The 20,749-nt window shown below is 37.3% G+C and overlaps 1 protein-coding gene across 1 annotated transcript; it reads left to right on the forward strand.

Annotated features, from left to right (window-relative positions):
• The first annotated feature begins 8,784 nt into the window (after window positions 1-8,784).
• Window positions 8,785-9,708, forward strand: LOC126017802 (olfactory receptor 4B1-like). Its single transcript, XM_049779856.1, has one exon. The coding sequence runs from the start codon at window positions 8,785-8,787 to the stop codon at window positions 9,706-9,708; it is 924 nt and encodes a 307-aa protein (XP_049635813.1).
• Window positions 9,709-20,749: the final 11,041 nt, after the last annotated feature.

The following is a 20,749-nucleotide window of genomic DNA, read 5'->3' on the forward strand; positions in this document are numbered from 1 at the left end:
TTCCTTGTTCTATCCTTATAAATATTCTTGAGCCTGGAAACATTGGTGGAAGGAAGTTGACACTGGTGGTGGGATTGATGCAGGAAAATTGTATGCCTAAACTCAAGGAAGAATAACTTTGTAAATCACTGTGCTTTAATAAAAAAATAAAGCCCATTTTTATGGCTAGGTCAACAAGATAGTAGTTTTGAGGACTAGTTTGCCATCAACCAAGCTGTTGGCATGTTGCCAGCCATCATGAGTATCTCATTTGGCCCCAGAGGTAGCTAGCGACCACTAACATCTCTAAGTCTTTCCACCAATGTTGTCTCTTATATTATTTCTACTCCACACTATCTGTCTTCCTGGTCCTGTACCCCTGTCCATCACCTGTATTTTTCTTTTGCTCTAAAAGAGATCTGGGTCTTTTCTGAAAACTAGGATTTCCCCACAGCTGTGTGGATCACATAGGCTCTGGACTGAGTCAGAGTGGGACCAGAACTGCTTCAGCTTCTAGCAAGTTCCATGGCCAGTGCTCAAGTCCATCTGCTTAGTTCATGGGAATCCAGAAGCATGTTTCTTCGTTTTTAGAGTTGACTCCCAGATCTAGTATTTTATTTTTGGTTGAGGATATATTACCAACATTTTGTGTTACATGGTAGGGTGGAGTTAAAAATAAGGAAGGTCTTATGCCACCACAGTGTATTAATCTTGTTTACCTATAATTTCAAAATATTTGGAGAATGTTCAACATTTTGGAGCTTCTTTGGACACTGAGTGGAGTCTTAGCACAGTACTTCACACATCAAAGGTGCTCTATAAATAGGTGTCAGAGATGTTGATTGTAACATAGACTCTATCTTTTACATCAAACTGTCCTCATTGTTTATTTTTTTAATTATTTTATTTTATTTTTGTTTATTTTTTTTTTTGTTTTTGTTTTTGGGCCACACCCAGCATTGCTCAGGGGTTACTTAGGGGTTACTCCTGGCTGTCTGCTCAGAAATAGCTCCTGGCAGGCACAGGGGACCATATGGGACACCGAGATTCGAACCAACCACCTTTGGTCCTGGATCAGCTGCTTGCAAGGCAAACGTCGCTGTGCTATCTCTCCGGGCCCTAATTATTTTATTTTTTATTTTTAATGTTTTGGCTTTTGGATCACACCTGATGGAGTTCAGGGATTACTCCTGACACTTTGTTCAGAAATCGCTCTTGGCAGGCGCAGGGGACCACATGGGATGCTGGAAATCAAACTGGAGTCCATCTGGGATTGGCAACGTGTAATGCAAATGCCCTACTGCTATGCTATCACTCTGGCCCCTGTTTTTTTTTTTTTTTTTTTAAATGGATATTTTAGAGCACTTGGAACAGTACAAAATCGAGTGGCACTATCTATCTTCTGATGTTTTAGTTGCATTATAATAGGATAGATTTCAATGGAAAGCCCTTATTCATGTGCATATTTACTTCCCTCCTTGAGAACTTCAGAAAGAGCATCCTTTTGCAGTGAATGCAGAGCCACTGGATATGGCTCAGCAGTGAAATTCACTCTAAGTGAACTGTCATAATTCTCAGTGTTATGGCACCTACAGAGAATAAAGACTTAGTGGGTCTATTGAGAGCTAATTATTCACTTTGTTCTGGTCTCTCTGGGAAAGATGCAGGAAGCAGAAGAAAACATCCTTTCCCATTGTTTTCAGAGACAGAAAAGATTGTGGAGTTTACAAAACATCTCAATTCACAAAGCAAGCATCCAATGCTATCACTTGGCAACTGGAGACCATGTAGTTAATTCCCAATAGTTGATTCTGTCACAACAATTCCCCCAATAAGTTGTATTTTTAGGCAACAAATAAACTCATTTCATTAAGAAAAATGGGCAAAGTATAACAAATTGTTTTTGTGTAGAGGCTTGGATTGTCTTTCCAGTTAGTATTTATATAGTTTAGGTAGAAGTTTGACTATAGATGACAATTCAAAAAAGACAATTCAATGAAACAGAACTACAAAAGTGCTATGATAGGAAGTCCTCCAATGGTGGAGGAGGCCTGCGTTGTTCTCAGAAACCCACTCTATGCCTTCCTTCATCAGTGTGAGCGTCAGCCTCATGATCTCAGAGGACTGCTAGGGGTATAACTTTATGTCGGGCTAGGGATGGTCTGTGTTATGCTGCTAAACATGGTTGTGGCTCTGGAGTGTCATTAAAATGAGGTCAGTAAGACCAAGGAACTGAATTAAAATAAAAAACTTAAAAAACTTAGCTTACCCCTGAGTGCAGCTGGGTGTGACCCAGAGAGATAGCACAGCAGTAGGGTGTTTGCATTGCATTCGGCTGACTGGGAGGGACCCAGTTTGATTCCTCGAATTCCATATGGTCCCTGAGCCTTCCAGGAGAGATTTCTGAGCATAGAACTGGAGTAACCCTTGAAAGCCGCTGGGTGTGGCCCCCAATCAATCAATCAATCAAGCAACTAAAAATAAGTAGCGTACACTTAAATCTGCACTTGTGGATAGTGGATGACACACTGGCCAATACACTGCTAGCATTTCATCTACTGAGTGCAGGGAAGGAGAGAGACAGATCAATTGAGGGACAGAGATGCATCTCAGTGTTAGAGTACTTTCCTTGCATTTGCAAGGCCCTGGGTGTGATTCCAAATACCACTAAAAGGGGGGAAAAATGAGATGAGAGAGGCTAAATGGGCCATTTCACATTTTAAGAAAAAATTTTTTAGTATATATTATTTTGTTTTATTATTGTTGTCATTATTTTTGGGCCACACCTAGAGAGGCTGGAGTTACTCTTGATTCTATACTTAGAAAATACTCTTCTCAGTTCTCAGGAGACCATATAGGATGGTAGGATCCAACCAGAGTTTGCCCTGTGCAAAGAAAACACCCTACCCACTGTGAATTTGAAGGTGTTGTACAGCCACATTCACTTTAGAACTACAGGAACGTAGAACTGGAGATATTTTGGGTTGGCATTTCTTGAGATGAACCATGGAGCTCTGAAGCTGGGCCATTTATATGCTGGAAACTGTGGGGCGTGGTTTAACTGCTGGGATTTCTGGCAGTGGTGGGTGTGTGGAATAGGTAAATCTTATTATTATTATTTTTGGCTTTCCAAGTGGTCCACAGAAGGCCCCTGTAGATTATTCATTTCAAGGGGATTCCCAGATGTGCATGTTCTCCACCATGGCCAAGGTTAGGGCCTCTCAGTCCATTCTCATGATGTTCTGGGAACCTTGTGGCCACTGAGACACATAGTATGCCTATGGTTTACCTGCATACTATCTGTTCTTTATTTTATTTTCTCCAAATTGATGTAACATTGATTGGGAAGAATATCAATATTTATATTTTAGAGGTTCAGTCATAGCATGCCTTTCTATCAGCAAAATGCTAATATTTCTCCACCATGATTCATTGGGCCTTTCTACCCTTGCCTTTAGTAACCTCTTTTCTGTTGTCAGAGTCTAAGATTTTGTTTTGTTTTGTTTTTGGGCCACACCCAGTGATGCTAAGGGGCTACTTCTGGTTTTATCATTAGGTATTACTCCTGGTGGGCCTCAGGGGGACTATATGGGATGCTGGGAATCAAAACTAGGTCTACCGTGTGTAGTGCAAGTGCCCTACCTGCTGTACTATCACTCTAATCCCTAATACTTTATTTTCATTAAAGTCTGTTTTGTTTCTTTAGATACCATATATAAGTGAGTTTAACCACTACTTGTCTTTTTCCTTTTGACTTATTTCATAAACATAACCAACTCCAGTTTCAGCAACATTGCAGAAAAAGGCCAGATTTCAGATTTTCTGATATCTGTGTCTAAATTTCACATTTTACCACTCATCTGTTGTTGGAAATATAGATTGTTCCTTGATCTTGAGTATGTAAATAGTGTGCATATATTTATAGATATAATTCTTTTGTTTCCATCTTGATAGAAATTCATCCCATCATTGTTCTTAATTGCAGGTGAGATTGTAAATTACAAGTCACTTATTCATTAGCAAATTCATTTTTCTTTTTTTCTATTCTTTTCTTTTCTTTTTTTTTTGGAGGGGCTACAAACGGTGGTGTTCAGGGGTTACTTCTAGCTCTGCATCCAGGTATTATTCCTGGCCATACCCATGATGTCATATGGGATGCTAGCTATCGAACCCAGGTCAGCTGCATGCAAGACAAATGCCCTACCCTCTGTGCCATCACTTCCGCCCCAAGGGTCACCAATTCCTGGACTTTCATGTTCTTATGACAACTCAACAAGATTTAAACAACATGTAGTGCTTGCCAGATATTGATGGCACCAGAAAGTAGGTTACATATACATAAGTTTGTTAGAATTAGAAGGCTAATGGGGGGAAAGTCTGGTTTTATTTTAGACAGATGGAGAAACAACGAGAGTGAGAAGTGGGTAGATAAAAGAACAGTGCTCAAGTCAATCTCTGAAGCAAAGCTAGTGAGGGGTCCTGCTTCTTTGATGTCATTGTTTTATTCTTGCTTTGATTCCTTCATTGCCAGCAGTTCAGATAGGAAGCAACTTCCCTTGAAATCTTCCCTCCAAGTTTATTTTCTTACTGACTCATTATTAGATGTAAAAACTTGACAGACTTCTCATTAAAATGGACTAAAACAGATTTAGACCCTGCCTAAGTTTTTAATTGACAAAGATTTACCTGAGAGGAAAGAAATTCCATGGGGAGGTTGTTTCCTTGATTGTTGTTGAGTGCCCAATTTATTTTAAATAGTTCAAAGACATGAGATTTATTCTGAACCTTGGACTATTGGTGAATAGGTATGATTTCTGCATGATAAAAAAAAGCCTTTTAAAGCTGTCTTTAGTCCAGCTTCTTGTGATTGTTGTTTATTTCTGAGACATAATAAATCCAAAAATTAGTCCAGATACAGATGGTATGAATTTTCTTTTTATTTACTTTTCAGGTGATTTATCTTAGCCATGATCTGCTTTGCTTCTCTCTAAGTTGCAAAATGTTATTTCTAAATGAGGTGGTTGGGTTGATGATCAGAAGGGTGGAATGATGGTGAATTAAATTGATTTATTTTTATGGTAATATATACAAATAAAAATATTTGGTGGTTTTTAAAGTCCTTTCCAACTTTGGAATTTTGTGAGGTACTATTTAGAATGTGGGACCTTACTGATTCTGAATCATTCTCACTGACATTGGAATCAGCCTGTAAATGTACCTCTGGTTATCTTCAGTATTCATCATTATGCTCCAGTCTACAGGTTTTCTAATGTAAATTCTATATGCTCAAGTACCAATTTAGGTTCTTACATGCCTGTGACACTTTCACTGCATACATCTCACTCAGGCATCATTGTGGGGACCAAAGGGGCATTTTGTATTGAATCAGTGGGACATAAATAGGGATAGATGAGGGGTAGGGACATAGGGAGAGGAACAAAATAGAAAAGATAAGAGATGACAGAAAATATAGCTAATTTTCATATATAAAGGCCATTATGTTCCCACTTCTTTGCATAAAATTTGACAAAGCTAGGTATTCAACATTTCTCCTATCTGATGATGTTATGTTTAGAATAGTTTACATGATAAAATATATGCTCAAATGAAAGGTGTATACTTTTCTGAAGGCAAGTAGAAATGCCTTATAGTATTAACAAAAGAGAATATTTAAAATTAGCTCTTTACGTATGTACTATTTTTCTTAGACATTGTGTAAGGGTGTATTTAAAAAGCACATAGAGGGCTGAGTTGAAGAGTACACTCTGGTGGTGGGTTGGAACATTCTATACATGAAACTTGTTCACTAACAGTATTGGAAGCCATAGTGCCACCCTGAAATAAAAAAAAATAAGAACCCAAATTAAAAAAAAAAGCACAGAATTTATGACTAGGCTGCCTGGATCAAAATTATAACTCTATTATTGTGTTATCTCTTGCCAGCTCATTTATTTATATGTTTTGTTTTTGTAAAAAGGGCTGCTATAACATTGCCAATGCCAGAAGATTGTGTGATAATAAATATTTATACCATTTATGTCATAGTACTATCATGGCCAACTAATGTATAAATGAACAGTAAAGTTTAAATAAATATAAAATAATATGAATATTTTTATAGTCTATCTCCTAGTAGAAGATATAATCGTACAAGTATGCTGATAAAATATGTTAATTGATATAAAGGCAGTTTGATAAAACTGAAAGAATACAATAATGAAAATAAATCTTATTGTTATAGCAGTAACATTTCTTATGCAATCTTGAAAGAAAATATGCTAAGTATGGAAAAGCAGGTAAGTACCCTTTGGGTTCAAATAGTTTTATTATGTTTGTTTGGACAATGGTAGAAAAAGAGTCAAAGCTAGACAATGGCTACTTCAAGGAGGACCTGGATCTTTGTGCTCTGACTATTCTAGTTTATACTTTGGACAATGAGGTTGATAAATTTAGATAGAGAAATAGTATAATTAGATTTATTTAAGCTAATTATCCAAGTATTTTTTCAATTCATTGGGAAATTATAGTAAATTCGAGAATTAAAGGCAGGTTGATTGAACAAACAAGACTGAATTGGATAGGTAAGGAGGGCAGGATTGGAAGAGACAAGGATAGGGCTTGGAGCTTATCTGTGAAGCAAGGTTTGCAGAGGAGAGGAACAGGGGGATGAGTTTGAACCCTTTTTCAGAGATGAGATAAAGTCCAGAGGGTAACAGGAAGCTTGTTGAAGTAGTTTAGACTGTGAAGACCTTTGTGTGTGTGTGTGTGTGTGTGTGTGTGTGTGTGTGTGTGTGTGGTGGGGATGGTTTGGGCCACACCCTGCAGTGCTTAGGTCTTATTTCTGGCTTTGTGCTCAGAAATCACTCCTGATGGGGATGAGGGATCTTATGAGATGCTGGAGATGAAACCCAGATCATCTATGTGCAATGTAAGTTCCTTACATTTTAGGTCCTAAAGCCTTTTCAAGGATATAGAAGATTTCAGGGTTTCCAAGATATTCTTAAGCAGTGGAGCATGTGGGGAAAGAAAGTTCTAAGGAACAATTTTCCAATAGTAGTTTGTAGGATGGAGGTGGTAGAGCATCCAGTATTAAAAGGCTTTAGTGTGGGCATCAACAGGTGGAGTGTGAGAAGTGATGACAATAATAACAGGGCAGTTACATGAGAGAGCTGTGGTGACATGAATGAGTAAATGTAGTAACTGACTGGAAATGGAAAGAAAAGGAACATGGAAGGCACAGTTTGGAGGATGACAGTATCATCAAAGTGTTTTCCAGTAGAAATAGCCTTGGTATTTGTTCACTAGAATTGTGATCTGAGGGTTCTGAGAATTACAAAAAGGGATCATGGGATGATGATGATGGAATGATCCTGGCACTCTGATGGTGGGCCTGATGTAGTTGCATTTGCAAGTACAAAGTAATAATATTAATGTTATTTTCAATAAATAGCAAAAAAGGTATCTTCCAGCTTACACAAACCTTTGAAAGAATTGGCTGCAACCCAAATCTTGATCTAAATACTTTCTTGGACTCAAGAGTAAAAAAATAGACAAAAGGTATATATATATTTTTTTTGCAGAGACTCACAATCTCATTCAATGATTTGCTTTTCTCAAGTGTCAAAATGGTATCAGATATTCCAAACTCTTCTGGGTCTTAGTACCATATATATCAGTACACCTAAGTAAAGGCTACCAACTTATTTTTTCTCTTTGGGTTTTTTGGACCATGTCTGGCTGCACTCAGAGCTTACTTCTGACCTCCATGCTGAGGGATCACTCCAGAGTCATATATGACTCTCATAGAGTCATATATGGTGCTGGGGATCAATTCTGAACTGGCCATGTATAAGGTAATTGCCTTGCCCTCTGTGTAATTTCTCTCTAGCCTCAAGGGTATTGTACTTTGGCTAACATTTTAGTATGACTTGTGACGACCATAGATAGCAATGCAATTTCTCTGCTGTACTTGATAGCCTTTGCTCATGGGAAGTATTTTCTGCTTGTTTTCTTGAATGAATGGTACCCATTTTATCTGTACAAAGTCACTTCTCCTATTTTGATTTTCTTCTCAAGAAATAGAATTGCTCCAGTTCTTGAAATTTCAGTGTCCAACTGCCTTGTTGAACTTCTAGATTGTGTTAGTTTTTGTTGTAATTGTTACAAATCCATTGTGAGTCACCCATTTTGGAATCTGAATAAATCTAAAATTCTGCTTACTATTTGGATGCTGGATTCAGAAACAACGCAAAGAAATAAATGTGTGTTTATAATCTTTGTTACTAAGAAAATGATGATGGAGATCATGGCTTATAATTGATAGCCAGTCCTTCCATAATTGAGTTCCAGAAATAGGCAAACATACAAATTCAACTATGACAGTATAATATAGTCACATCTTGGTCTGAGAAAAGGTGTGAGGAATGGCTCTAGAGACCCTCCCAGTTTCTTATCTTGAATTACTCCACTTCCCTTGGGCAGGTGGGGATAAGAGTATTTTGTTGATGTAGCTTCCTCCACATGAAAGAAAGCATCAGGAACAAAGGATTAATGTTCCTTCTCTATCCTTAGTTTCTAATCACGTATAGAACTAATTTCTAACTAGGCTTGAACCATTTTCTGGTCAATGTTTACAATCTGCCTTTACTAAATACTGTCTAAATGAATGAAATATGATACTTGTACATTGTAAAGTGGATCACACGCTTTCACATGCTCTCATTAGGCAAAGTAGCGTGACATCAGTATTCGTTTATTGCAGGTCTCTCGGTACTTTACATCCAGCTCACCTAAAGGAATTCTAGGATGAGTAAAAATAATGTGACTGAGTTAATTATCGTCGGTCTTTTCCAGGACCCAGAGGTGCAGAAAGTGTGTTTTGTGTTGTTTCTTCCTGTGTACCTGGCCACGGTGGTGGGCAATGGCCTTATTGTTGTGACAGTCAACCTCAGCAAGACTCTAAATTCTCCCATGTACTTCTTCCTTAACTACCTGTCCTTGGTGGAGATCATTTACGCTTCTACTGTTGTTCCTAAATTCATCACAGACTTACTTGCTAAGATCAAAACCATCTCCCTGGAGGGCTGTCTGACTCAGATATTCTTTTTCCACTTCTTTGGAGTTACTGAGATCTTCCTGCTCACAGTAATGGCCTATGACCGCTATGTAGCCATCTGCAAACCCCTCCACTATACAACCATTATGAGTAGATCTGTGTGTCGCCTTCTGGTGGCCAGCTCCTGGCTGGGTGGTTTGGTTCACTCTATGGTTCAGATTTGTATTGCTGTCCAATTACCGTTCTGTGGTCCCAATGTGATTGACCACTATTTCTGTGATCTCCAGCCATTGTTCAAGATTGCCTGCACTGATACCTCTGTGGAGGACATTATTGTGTTTGCCAACAGTGGATTATTTTCCATCTTCTCCTTTCTCCTCTTGGTGACCTCCTACATTGTCATCTTGGTCAACTTGAGGAACCACTCTGCTGAAGGGAGGCGCAAAGCCCTCTCCACCTGTGCCTCTCACATCATGGTGGTCATCTTGTTCTTTGGACCTGCCATCTTCCTCTACATGAGGCCCTCTGCCACCTCCACTGAGGACAAGCTGATGGCTGTGTTCTACACAGTCATCACCCCCATGCTGAACCCCATCATTTACACACTCAGAAACAAAGAGGTGAAAGTTGCGATGAAGAGGTTGTGGTGTAAAAAGGTGTTTTCAGGGGAGTAATAAAGTAGAATGAGCAAGAATTGGTTCACCAAATATATAACGAAATTTTGGTCAGCAATGATGAATTGAACAAAAGTTAACCTATGTATTTATTTTCTTGTATTTTAGATGATCTCTTTTTAGTCTATGGTTTCAACTATAATTGGTTTCTTGATATTTGTATTATTGAGAATGTTGAAAATTGAGATTCTTTTCTTCACCTTTTCAGTTGTTTATTGTAAAGAGTACATAGATGTAAGGATGTGACCATCTTGACTGGATCCTTTACCCAATTACCTTCTACCTTAGGTTAATTCACTATACCTTTTGGTGTTATTTATTATATTGTGCTCACTGGAGATTGTTTATCCATAAAATTTTGTAGGAACATTAGGTAAGTTTTCTGCAGAATTTGAGGCCCAAAGCTCACCAACATGATTATAACTGTGAAATTCCACAGTAGGAACTTTACTAGAAATAAGATACTTTTGGAGTAGAAATATATTGTGGGGGGTTGAAATGTAATACAATTATTAACCATCTCTATATTAATCTAAGTAATTTTATAAAAATTTTTTTTTTTTTGGTTTTTGGGTCACACCCGGCGGTGCTCAGGGGTTACTCCTGGCTGTCTGTCTGCACAGAAATAGCTCCTGGTAGGCACGGGGGACCATATGGGACACCGGGATTCGAACCAACCACCTTTGGTCCTGGATCGGCTGCTTGCAAGGCAAATGTCGCTGTGCTATCTCTTCAGGCCCGATTTTATAAAATTTCTATTTCTAGAAAATTGTTTTAAGACATTGCTTGCTTCAGTGAAATTTAGCCTATTATTCTTTATATGAGGTTTGTAAACTAAGAATGTTTTTCTATGTTTAAATGGTTGGAAAAAAAAACATCTTGCAATGTTTATGTGTTGTATGAATTGACATTTTTTACTTATGTATTTTATCATTTATGGTACTATGATTGTATTTAACAATATTGTTAATTTTACTTTTATGTAGATGTTATTCCAACGTCATAGTAATATTGGAATGCCTGCTTCCCTTCACCAATAAAAGACAAATTTTAGTATCCATAAATGAAGTTTTTCTGGTCTTCACCCATACATTTTGTGTGTAGCAGTAGTGTGTCAGAGAGCATATGTCTGTAAAGGTTTTATATATATTTTTTGTTTTATTTTTGTTTTTTGGGCCACACCCTGTGACGCTCAGGAGTTACTCCTGGCTATGCGCTCAGAAGTTGCTCCTGGCCTTGGGGACCATATGGGACGCCGTGGGATCGAACCACAGTCCGTCCTAGACTAGCGCTTGCAAGGCAGACACCTTACCTCTAGCGCCACCGTGCCGGCCACTGTTTTATATATCTGTTAACAGAATTTCAATATGAATTTTAATGGCCTACCATTGATTTACAATGCAATAAAACTGTGCAGTACAGCTTCACACCTCAACATGTCCCGCATCAACTTGCATGCTAACAAAGTTTTAGTGCCATTACATCAATTAATTATTTTCCACCACACTCAAGTGGCTAGTGGAAAAGTGGCAGTTTTCACTCATGGACATGTAGCTTGGGAACAAAAAGTAGTGAGCACTAACAAGTGGACATTGGTTATAGAGTTTCAGCAATAAATCTCAGACTCAAAAGTCATACACTGCAGTAGAACAGCATGGGACAGGACCTGGTCATGATACATTGGAAACAGAGAGACCCCTGAACAGAGCTGTAGCCTGCATCACATACATATCTACTTATATCTTTAAATCAAGACATGTTAGTGTTATAAATATCTCGAGATTATATGCGATTTCATTTTATTTTTAAAAGTTTATTTAAAGAAAATGTATCATATAGTTGACACAGTGGTCATAATACATTTGTTTACAGATAAGTGAAAGCAAAGTTATTGAAAATAAAAATTAAAAATAAAATGTAAGAGAAGAAAGAATGATAAAAAGAAAGAAAAAGTACAGTAGCAAGCACATTTGAAAAAATTATTTTTATCTCCAATGAAGTCATTAATACAATAGCAGAAGGTTTAGTAGTTGTTGTTGTTAGCTCTCCATTCTGTTAAATTGATGTGTTCCTATAGGGATGATAGCATCAAACAAATGAAGTTGTCCAGAATTCAAAGCATTATTACTGATATTATTACTTTTAGGGGTGTATACTCAGTTGTAAGGTCTCCTGGAAGGAGGAACATATTCTATATGCTAATTTTATGTGCAAAATTTAACACCCACTAAGGAGTTAATCCAATTTCTTGGTAACACATTCTAGTTTCCATTCCCAAGGTCAGCTCATGATGAGCACTTTCCCAGACAAAGTGCAGATGTCCTACTTCCAGAGAAGAAGGAGGAAACAAGCATTGTAGAGGAACACTAAAATTTCAATATCCAAATATAACAGACACAAATCCTGGTTAGTAACTCGAGTTTTTAATACCAAAGTCAGTGGGTTTTTTTCATTGTTTATTTTTGGCCACAACTGGCAGTGCTTAGGGCTTACTCCTGGCTCTACTCTTAGGGATCACTCCTGGTTCAGGAATTCAGGAGACCATATAGAAATTGAACCCAGATCAGCTCTTTGCAAAGCAAGTGTCCTTCCGAGGTTTGGCTTTATTATTATTTTTGTTTGCTTTTGTTTTTGTTTTTGGGCACACCAGGCAGCGCTCAGGGGTTACTCCTGGCTCTGGTCTCAAAAATCTCTCCTGGAAGGCTTGGGAGACCATCTGGGATTCCGGGAATTGAATCTGGGTCAGGTGCATGCAAGGCAACCAGCTACTTGCTGTGCTATTGCTACAGCGCCAGGCTTTATCTTTTTCTTTCTCTTTCTCTTTCTCTCTCTCTCTCTCTCTCTTTCTTCTTCTTCTTTCTTTCTCTCCTTCCTTCCGTCCTTCCTCTTCTTTCTTTCTTTCTTTCTTTCTTTCTTTCTTTCTTTCTTTCTTTCTTTCTTTCTTTCTTTCTTTCTTTCTTTCTTTCTTTCTTTCTTTCTTTCTTTCTTTCTTTCTTTCTTTCTTTCTTTCTTTCTTTCTTTCTTTCTTTCTTTCTTTCTTTCTTTCTTTCTTTCTTTCTTTCTTTCTTCTCTTCTTTCTTTCTTTCTTTCTTTCTTTCTTTCTCTCTCTCTCTCTCTCTTTCTTTCTCTTTCTTTCTTTTCTTTCTTTCTTTCTTTCTTTCTTTCTTTTCTTTCTTTCCTTCTTTCTTCCTTCCTTCCTTCCTTCCTTCCTTCCTTCCTTCCTTCCTTCCTCTCCTTCCTTCCTTCCTTCCTTCCTTCCTTCCTTCCTTCCTTCCTTCCTTCCTTCCTTCCCTTCCTTCTTTCCTTCCTTCCTTCTTCCCTTCCTTTCCTTCCTTCCTTCCTTTCTTTCTTTCTTTCTTTTTCTTTCTTTCTTTCTTTCTTTCTTTCTTTCTTTCTTTCTTTCTTTCTTTCTTTCTTTCTTTCTTTCTTTCTTTCTTTCTTTCTTTTCTTTCTTTCTTTCTTTTCTTTCTTTCTTTCTTTCTTTCTTTCCTTTCTTTCTTTCTTTCTTTCTTTCTTTCTTTCTTTCTTTCTTTCTTTCTTTCTTTCTTTCTTTCTTTCTTTCTTTCTTCTTCTTTCTTTCTATCTGGTGCCACTCAAGGTTACTCCTGGCTATGAGCTCAGAAATTACTCCTGGCTTGGGGATCAACCGAGGTCTATCCTGGGTCAGCTGCTTGCAAGGTAAACACCCTACCACTGTGCTATTGCTTCGGCCCTTTGCTGGCTTTATTTTGCAATTAAACTTATATTTGTAAAAACATATCAACTCTCAGTGTTGTGTCTAATGAATTTTTTGAAGAAATTCATGTATATGTATCATCAACATCAGATCTTATCCAATTTCTGTTTCCCTAAAATTGCTTCTCTTGTCCTTTTCCAGGTACTACCTACAGGAAACTCTGGTCTTTTCCATGATTGTTGATTTGTTTTCCCATTCTTAAAGTCATTTAGATGGAATCACAAATCATGTAGTTTATTTTTGTGTGTGTGTATGACTTCTTAAACTTAATGTTTATTGAGATTCAGTCTGGAATCTATCTATATTATATCTTTTCTTATTTCTTCTTTTTCTCTAGCTATGCTTGATTGAATATATTTTTTATTTTTGGGCAGTTACTCCTGAGGTTAACCTGGAGTTACTCCAGGTTAGGAATTACTTAGGAATTACTTCTGGCTCTGCCTAGGTGGCCATATGGGATTGAACCCAGATCGGCCACATGCAAAACAAATGCCCTACTCACTGTACTATTGCTCTGCCCAGGGTTGAATTTTTATAGCTTTGCACATGCCTTTTTGAAATGTTCTTCCCATATTTCATATACTAAATAAATTAATTTTTTTACTATTCAGCTCATGACCTCTTTAGATATTGCAAAGCCTTATTATGCAGTTCACTCACTTAATGAAGGAGTCCTAATTTGTTTTATTTCAGATTAGTTCACTCAAATTACTGCCTTCCAGTGACAACTTGGTGACTAACATACAATGTGACTGAAATCATTTTTCCTGAGACTTTCTCCCAATCTGGAGGGCAAGAAGCTGTTGTGTGATATTTCTGTCTCCTCCTAGTCATTGTGCTGGTAAATGTCCTCATTGTGCTCCCTGTTATGACCAGAAATCTTAGTTTTATAAGACTTTCTGTAGATCTGAAACTTCTAGCTAAGCCTACAAATTAGTCTCAGATTTGATGACTGAAAAAAACAAAACAAAACAAAACAAAACATTTGTCCAATGGGACTGCATGACACAGATTTAAGTACTATTTTTAATTTTAATTTTTTGATCTTTGGGCCTCTCTTTGTGGTGCTCAGAACTCCATGCTATCTCTCCGATCCCCCTATTAATCATTTTTAGGCCTGAAAATTATGAAATATGGCAATGATGGATTCTGTCAACAAGTTCTCTATTGATTAATGAATTAATTAGTTTCCTCTTTCTTCCCTTTAGTCCCTCCAGGGCTTTCAAAATGATATTAATGTAGACTATAAAATAGACTGCTGTTAGAATCTATTTCAATAAGTCACTACCATAATTATTACCTTGTTCCCCTCAAATTAACTTTCTGCCAGTGTTGTTTGTAAATTATGCTTCTTTTTCTTATCTGCTTCTGTTAATCTTGCAACATCCTAATGTTAATGAGTAATCATAACCACTTAAGATTTATTCTTCAGGTAGGTTTACTATTAAAAAACTCAGGTAGTTTGTTTTTCTTACAGGTTTGCTTCTTATAACATAAGGTCAATTTCTTTAACTGCAAGTGAAAACAGGCTTCAACAGAAGCACAGAGCATATAAGTAAGGAGAAAAAATCTTTCTCTTTTTTTCCTTATGTATAAGTTGTAAAATTTATTTATTTATTTATTTGTTTATTTATTTATTAAGACCCTTCTCCAGTGCAAAATTCCCATCACCAATGTCCCAAGTGTACCTCCTCCCCACCCCACACTGGCCTGTACTCTAGACAGGCTTTCTACTTCCCACATTCAGTCACATTTTGTTCTGATGGTCCTCAGTGTAATTATTTCTGTGACTGCACCCATCACTCTCTGTGGTGAGCTTCATGTCGTGAGCTGGACCTTCCAGTTCTCCTTTATTTTGTCTCTGAGAATCATTACACAAATGAGTACACAAAACACATTTACACATTTACACAAAGCACATTACACAAAACACACTTTTTAAAAAAATTTTTTTGGGGCCATGTCTTCTATTATCATAAGGGTTCAACAAATAACTTGAAAAAATTCTCATTAAAAGATGACTAAAGTGGATTTAGACTCTCTCTTCAAGTCATAGTTTAATTGACAAAGATTACCCTGAGAGGAAAGCAATTCCACAGGGAGATTGTTCCCTTGATTACAGTTTATGCCTGCTTTATTTGAAATAGTTCAAGAATGTAAGGATTTAATCACAACCTTGGACTTTCAATAGGCAGGTAGGCTCCTTATATGATAAAAGGATCTTAAAATCTCCACACTTTCAGCTTCAATTATCGTTTGTTTATTAGATATGTCGAAAACTTAAGATACATACAGATGGTTTGATTTTCCCTTTTATAATTTTTTTGTTGATTCATCTTTGTCATTATCTACTTTATTTTTTAAGGCTCCCAGGAACATTGGTTGATTGGCGATCACAGTAACAACTATTACTCAGCAGCATCAGAACATAGCTTGGTGTTGAAAAACAAATCTGAATTGGGTTAAAAACTGATTTCTGACTTGATGTCTTGGTAAATATCTATTTTTTTTTTCTTTTGGACCATACCCGGTGATTCTCAGGGGTTACTCTTGGCTCTGCACTCAGAAATTACTCTTGGTGGTGCTGAAGGGACCATATGAGTTTCTGAGGATTGAACATGGGGTGGCTGTGTTCAATAAGACCAATGCATTATTTACTCTACTTTCAATTCAGCCCCATGTCCTGGTGGTAAATATATAACATGTGTCTTAGAACCCAACTTGCTTAGTCACTATCATTTTATCTATAAACAAGGCACTTGAGTACTTTCAGATCCATCTGAGCTGATTCTTTGTTGAAGGCAGGAAAAAATGGCACTAGATTTTTTTACATGAAGGTAGGTACTATGTTTGAAAATGAGGTGCAGAATTGCTAAGCAGTCACAAGATTGGCCAAGTCAGTTCCTCTCTGAGCAGCAAGTTTTAATTTATAAATGAGGTGGTAAGATTTGATTTAAATTGGCTTTTTAGTTGCAAAACATTAATTTACATGAAATTTGGTGGTTTTTAAGTCCTCTGCAACATTGGAATCCATTTGGAAAGTGGGAACTTATGATTGGGTGGAGGGTCTATTTCTGATCTGGGTCAGTCTCACTAACACTATTCTCTAAATTTAACCTCTGATCATCTTCAGTATTTATCATTATATTCCAGTTAAACAATGCAAAGTTTCCCTAATGTAGAATCTACAATAGCTCAAGTGCTGATTTGGGCTCTTACATGCTTGTTATTTTTTTTTTTTCATACTTCTCACTCAAGCATCATTGTGGAGAGAGAGGAAGCATGTCTTGTTTTGTTTCTGTCTTTTGAGCCACCTTAGTGATGCTAAGGGCTTATTTCGGGAGGTGTTGGTGGGGACCTGTGTGGTACCAGGGATTGAACTCGAGTTGGCCACATGCAAGACAAGCGCCCTACCATCTGTATTATCACTGAGGTTGTGGGAAGTATTATTTACCGGATCAGTTGGAGCATATATGAAGACAGGATGAAGGGTGGATAACAGAGAGAGGAATAATCAGAAAACACCGAGATGACAGAGAAGGAGTTGGTAACTTTTATTAAAAAGGCCATTGTGGGGGCTGGAAAGACAGCATGGAGTTAAGGTGTTTGCCTTTCATGTAGAAGGACGGTGGTTCAAATCCCAGCTTCCCATATGGTCCCTGAACCTGCCAGGAGCGATTTCTGAGGCTAGAGCAGGAGTAACCCCTGAGCGCTGCCAGGTGTGACCCCAAAACAAAACAAAACAAAACAAAACAAAACGGCCATGTGTTTCTACATCTTTGGCATGAAAATCTAGTAAGGCTGGGCATTAAACCATTGTCTTATCTGAGTGTTCAGATTACTATATTATGTGTCTCTCTATATCTTTAATTGATAAAAAGATGTGCTCAGGTGAAAGACATGCTTTTATAAAAAATAATTATCATTCTAAGAAAAGATAATATTTAATTTTAACTCTATTTAAGTGGTTTATACTAAGTCTTTGCGTAGAGTTATGCTTAAAGAATACAAAATCTATGACTAGGCTGCTTCAATAAAAATTCTTGTTTTATTGTTGTATAACCTCTGCCCAGTTAATTTATCTGTTTTCTTGTTCCTATAAATAGTGGCAATAATAATAATAAAATATAATAATGCCCATGTCATTGATCTGTGTGATATTTAAAATGTATTGAGTGTTTTATAGTATGTATAGCATATTATAATGAAATAATAGCTAAAATGGTTAAATTATATATAATGAATGATAATATTTAAAAAATAAAATAATTTTGAATATTATTATATATCTCAGTAGAATATATGGACTAAAATTATGATCATAAAACATCTGTAACTTTCTATAAAAGAAGTAAGGTACATCTATCTTTTTTATAGTTTCTCATGTAATCTAGGAAGAATATGTACTATGCATAAAGAAGTAAGTAAAGCCTCATTGGGTTAGTAAAAACATATGTTTATCTGGGGAATGATAAAAGGTGTAAGGATCAGCAATGACCACTGTTCTAACAGTGTTCTAACAGTTATAGTTTATACTGTGGTCAATGATATTAGATAGAGAAGTAACATAAAAAATTTAATGTTAGTTTCTCAATTATTTTCTTCTCCAATAGGAAGTTACAATAGATTGGAGTGTTTAAGGCAAGTTTAATTGAACAAGCCAACCAAAATTAGAATTGGAAGAAGGGCAGGATTAAAAGAGACATGAAAAGTGTCATTCTGTGAAGGGAAACTAGCAATGAGAGGAAACAGGAGAGTCTGTGGGCTGGGCTGGAAAAGAGATGAGTTGAAAATCACTGGGTAAGAGGCAGCTTATTGAGATAGTTCAGACTGAAAAAGATTCACAGTGAGCAGAGGCCTTTAGGGGTTTCTCAGATATTCTCAAGCAGTGGAAAATGTGAGAACAGAAGGTCCTAGGAAACAATTTTCCAACTGGAGTGGACAGGATGGAGGTAGTGGAACATTTGGAGATTAAGTATTTGGTAATACGGGTGTCAGATGATGTGCATGAGAAGAGATGGTAAAGATAATGGAGAAGATAGGACTCAATGGTTACATGGATGAGTGGATGTGGCAACAGTTTAGAAATGGGAAAAGAAAGAGAAGCATAGATTAACTATGACATTGATGGCACAAGTGGAGTGTGACAGTGTTAACAAGGTCCTTTTCTATGGTTTTTACAGTATAAGGTATCTATGGTATAAGGTATTATAATGGTATTATATGGTATATAATAATATATATGGTATATTATAATAATATTATACCAAAATGGTATATAATAGTGTATATATAATGGTATATTATAGAGTTATAATGATATATAATATTATATGTTATAAGGTATTAAATGGTATAAGGTTTTATGGCACCATGTAGGGGTCTTCAAACTACGGCCTGTGGGCCATATTGTATTTATTCCCATTTTGTTTCTTCACTTCTAAATAAGATATATGCAGTGTGCATAGAAATTTGTTCATAATTTTTGTTTTTACTATAATCTGGCCCTCCAACAGTCTGAAGAACAGTGAACTGGCCCCCTGTTTAAAAAGTTTGAGGACCCCTAACTATGGTATGGTATCTATGTTATAAGGTCTTTGCCTTAGGTATTCGGTCATAATACCTAAGATTTTAATGTGATCCAGGTAATTAATTTGTTGAGTTTTGAAGTTGTATATATATATATTTTTTGTTTTTGTTTTTGTTTTTTTTTGTTTTTGAATCACACCCGGCAGCGCTCAGGGGTTCCTCCTGGCTCTACGCTCAGAAATTGCTCCTGATAGGCTCAGGGGACTAGATGGGATGCTGGAATTTGAACCACCGACCTTTCTCATGCAAGGCAAATGCTTTACCTCCATGCTATCTCTCCAGCCCCAGAAGTTGTCTATATCTTAAAGAGAGAGATCAGCCAGGAATATAGTTTAAAAATTATTAGACCTTGGAAGAGAAAAGGTTTTTCCTTGCCTAGGGATGGCAGAATAATTAAGAAAATCATGGTCACAGCACTTAGTTTCCATTCTTTTGCATACTGGTAAGTTTTCTTTAAAAGGAGTGTGAGCTCCTATTTTTGCTAGCCATCTTTAAAACAGACATATTCGGGTAAAAACATGTTACTGTTTTCTTGAAAAGAAGTTTTAATTTTTTTTTTTTTTTGTTTTTGGGCCACACCTGGGGACGCTCAGGGGTTGTTCCTGGCTCTGAGCTCAGAAATTGCTCCTGACTTGGGTGACCATATGGGAGGCCGGGGGATCAAACCGCAGTCCATCCTAGATCATCTGCATTCAAGGCAAATGCTCTGCTGCTGCACCACTGCTCCAGCCCCAAGAAGTTTTAACTTTTTGTTTTTGTTTTTGGGCCACACCTGGCGGCGCTCAGGGGTTACTCCTGGTTATCTGCTCAGAAATAGCTCCTGGCAGGCACAGGGGACCATATGGGACACCGGGATTCGAACCAACCACCCTAGGTGTTGGGCTGGTTGCTTGCAAGGCAAACGCTGCTGTGCTATCTCTCTGGCCCCAAGAAGTTTTAACTTTTTGATGGTTCATATGTGTGGTTGTGATAGTAGACTCATTTTTCTTTGGTCAGAATCTGGTCACTGGTTGGCATAGACAGAACTTTATCCTGAAAAGATGAACTCAACTAGAAAATTTCATTAGTTTGATAGTAGTGGATATGCCAGGACAAGTTGGTATGGTACTTAGGCAGTAGTTGATCCAAGTTTCTTTGATTTGAGAATTTCTCAGGAGTTTGAGCAGTAGGGTAAAAGGTAAAAGGTAAAGGTAAAAGGTAAAAAAAGTAAAATGATGGAGGTAAATTAATAATCTCTTCAGATTGTTTAAATATTAGTAGATAAATATAATTATCCATATAATTATATATAATATGCATGACTAGTGAAAGAAATATGACCAAGTAAATTGGATACTGGTTGAACAGGGTAAATAGTACAAATACTTCTTTAAGAAGAGAATAATTAATAGTGAAAGATAATTTTCCTTCCTTCCTTCCTTCCTTCCTTCCTTCCTTCCTTCCTTCCTTCCTTCCTTCCTTCCTTCCTTCCTTCCTTCCTTCCTTCCTTCCTTCCTTCCTTCCTTCCTTTCCTTTCTTCCTTTTCCTTTCTTCCTTCCCTTTCCTTCCTTCCCTCCCTTCCCTTTCCTTTTTTCCCTCCCTTCCCTTCCCTTCCCTCCCTTCCCTTCCCTTCCCTCTCTTTTCTTCCCTCCCTTCCCTTCCCTCCCTTCCCTTCCCTCCCTTTTCTTCCCTCCCTTCCCTTCCCTCCCTTTTCTTCCCTTCCCTTCCCTTCCCTTC

Source organism: Suncus etruscus, chromosome 9 (genome assembly GCF_024139225.1).
Source record: "Suncus etruscus isolate mSunEtr1 chromosome 9, mSunEtr1.pri.cur, whole genome shotgun sequence".
In the NCBI taxonomy this organism is placed as follows: Eukaryota; Metazoa; Chordata; class Mammalia; order Eulipotyphla; family Soricidae; genus Suncus; species Suncus etruscus.

Bases quoted from the DNA above. Each gene is read 5' to 3' on its own strand.
- LOC126017802 (XM_049779856.1), top strand. From the start codon at position 8,785: ATGAGTAAAAATAATGTGACTGAGTTAATTATCGTCGGTCTTTTCCAG.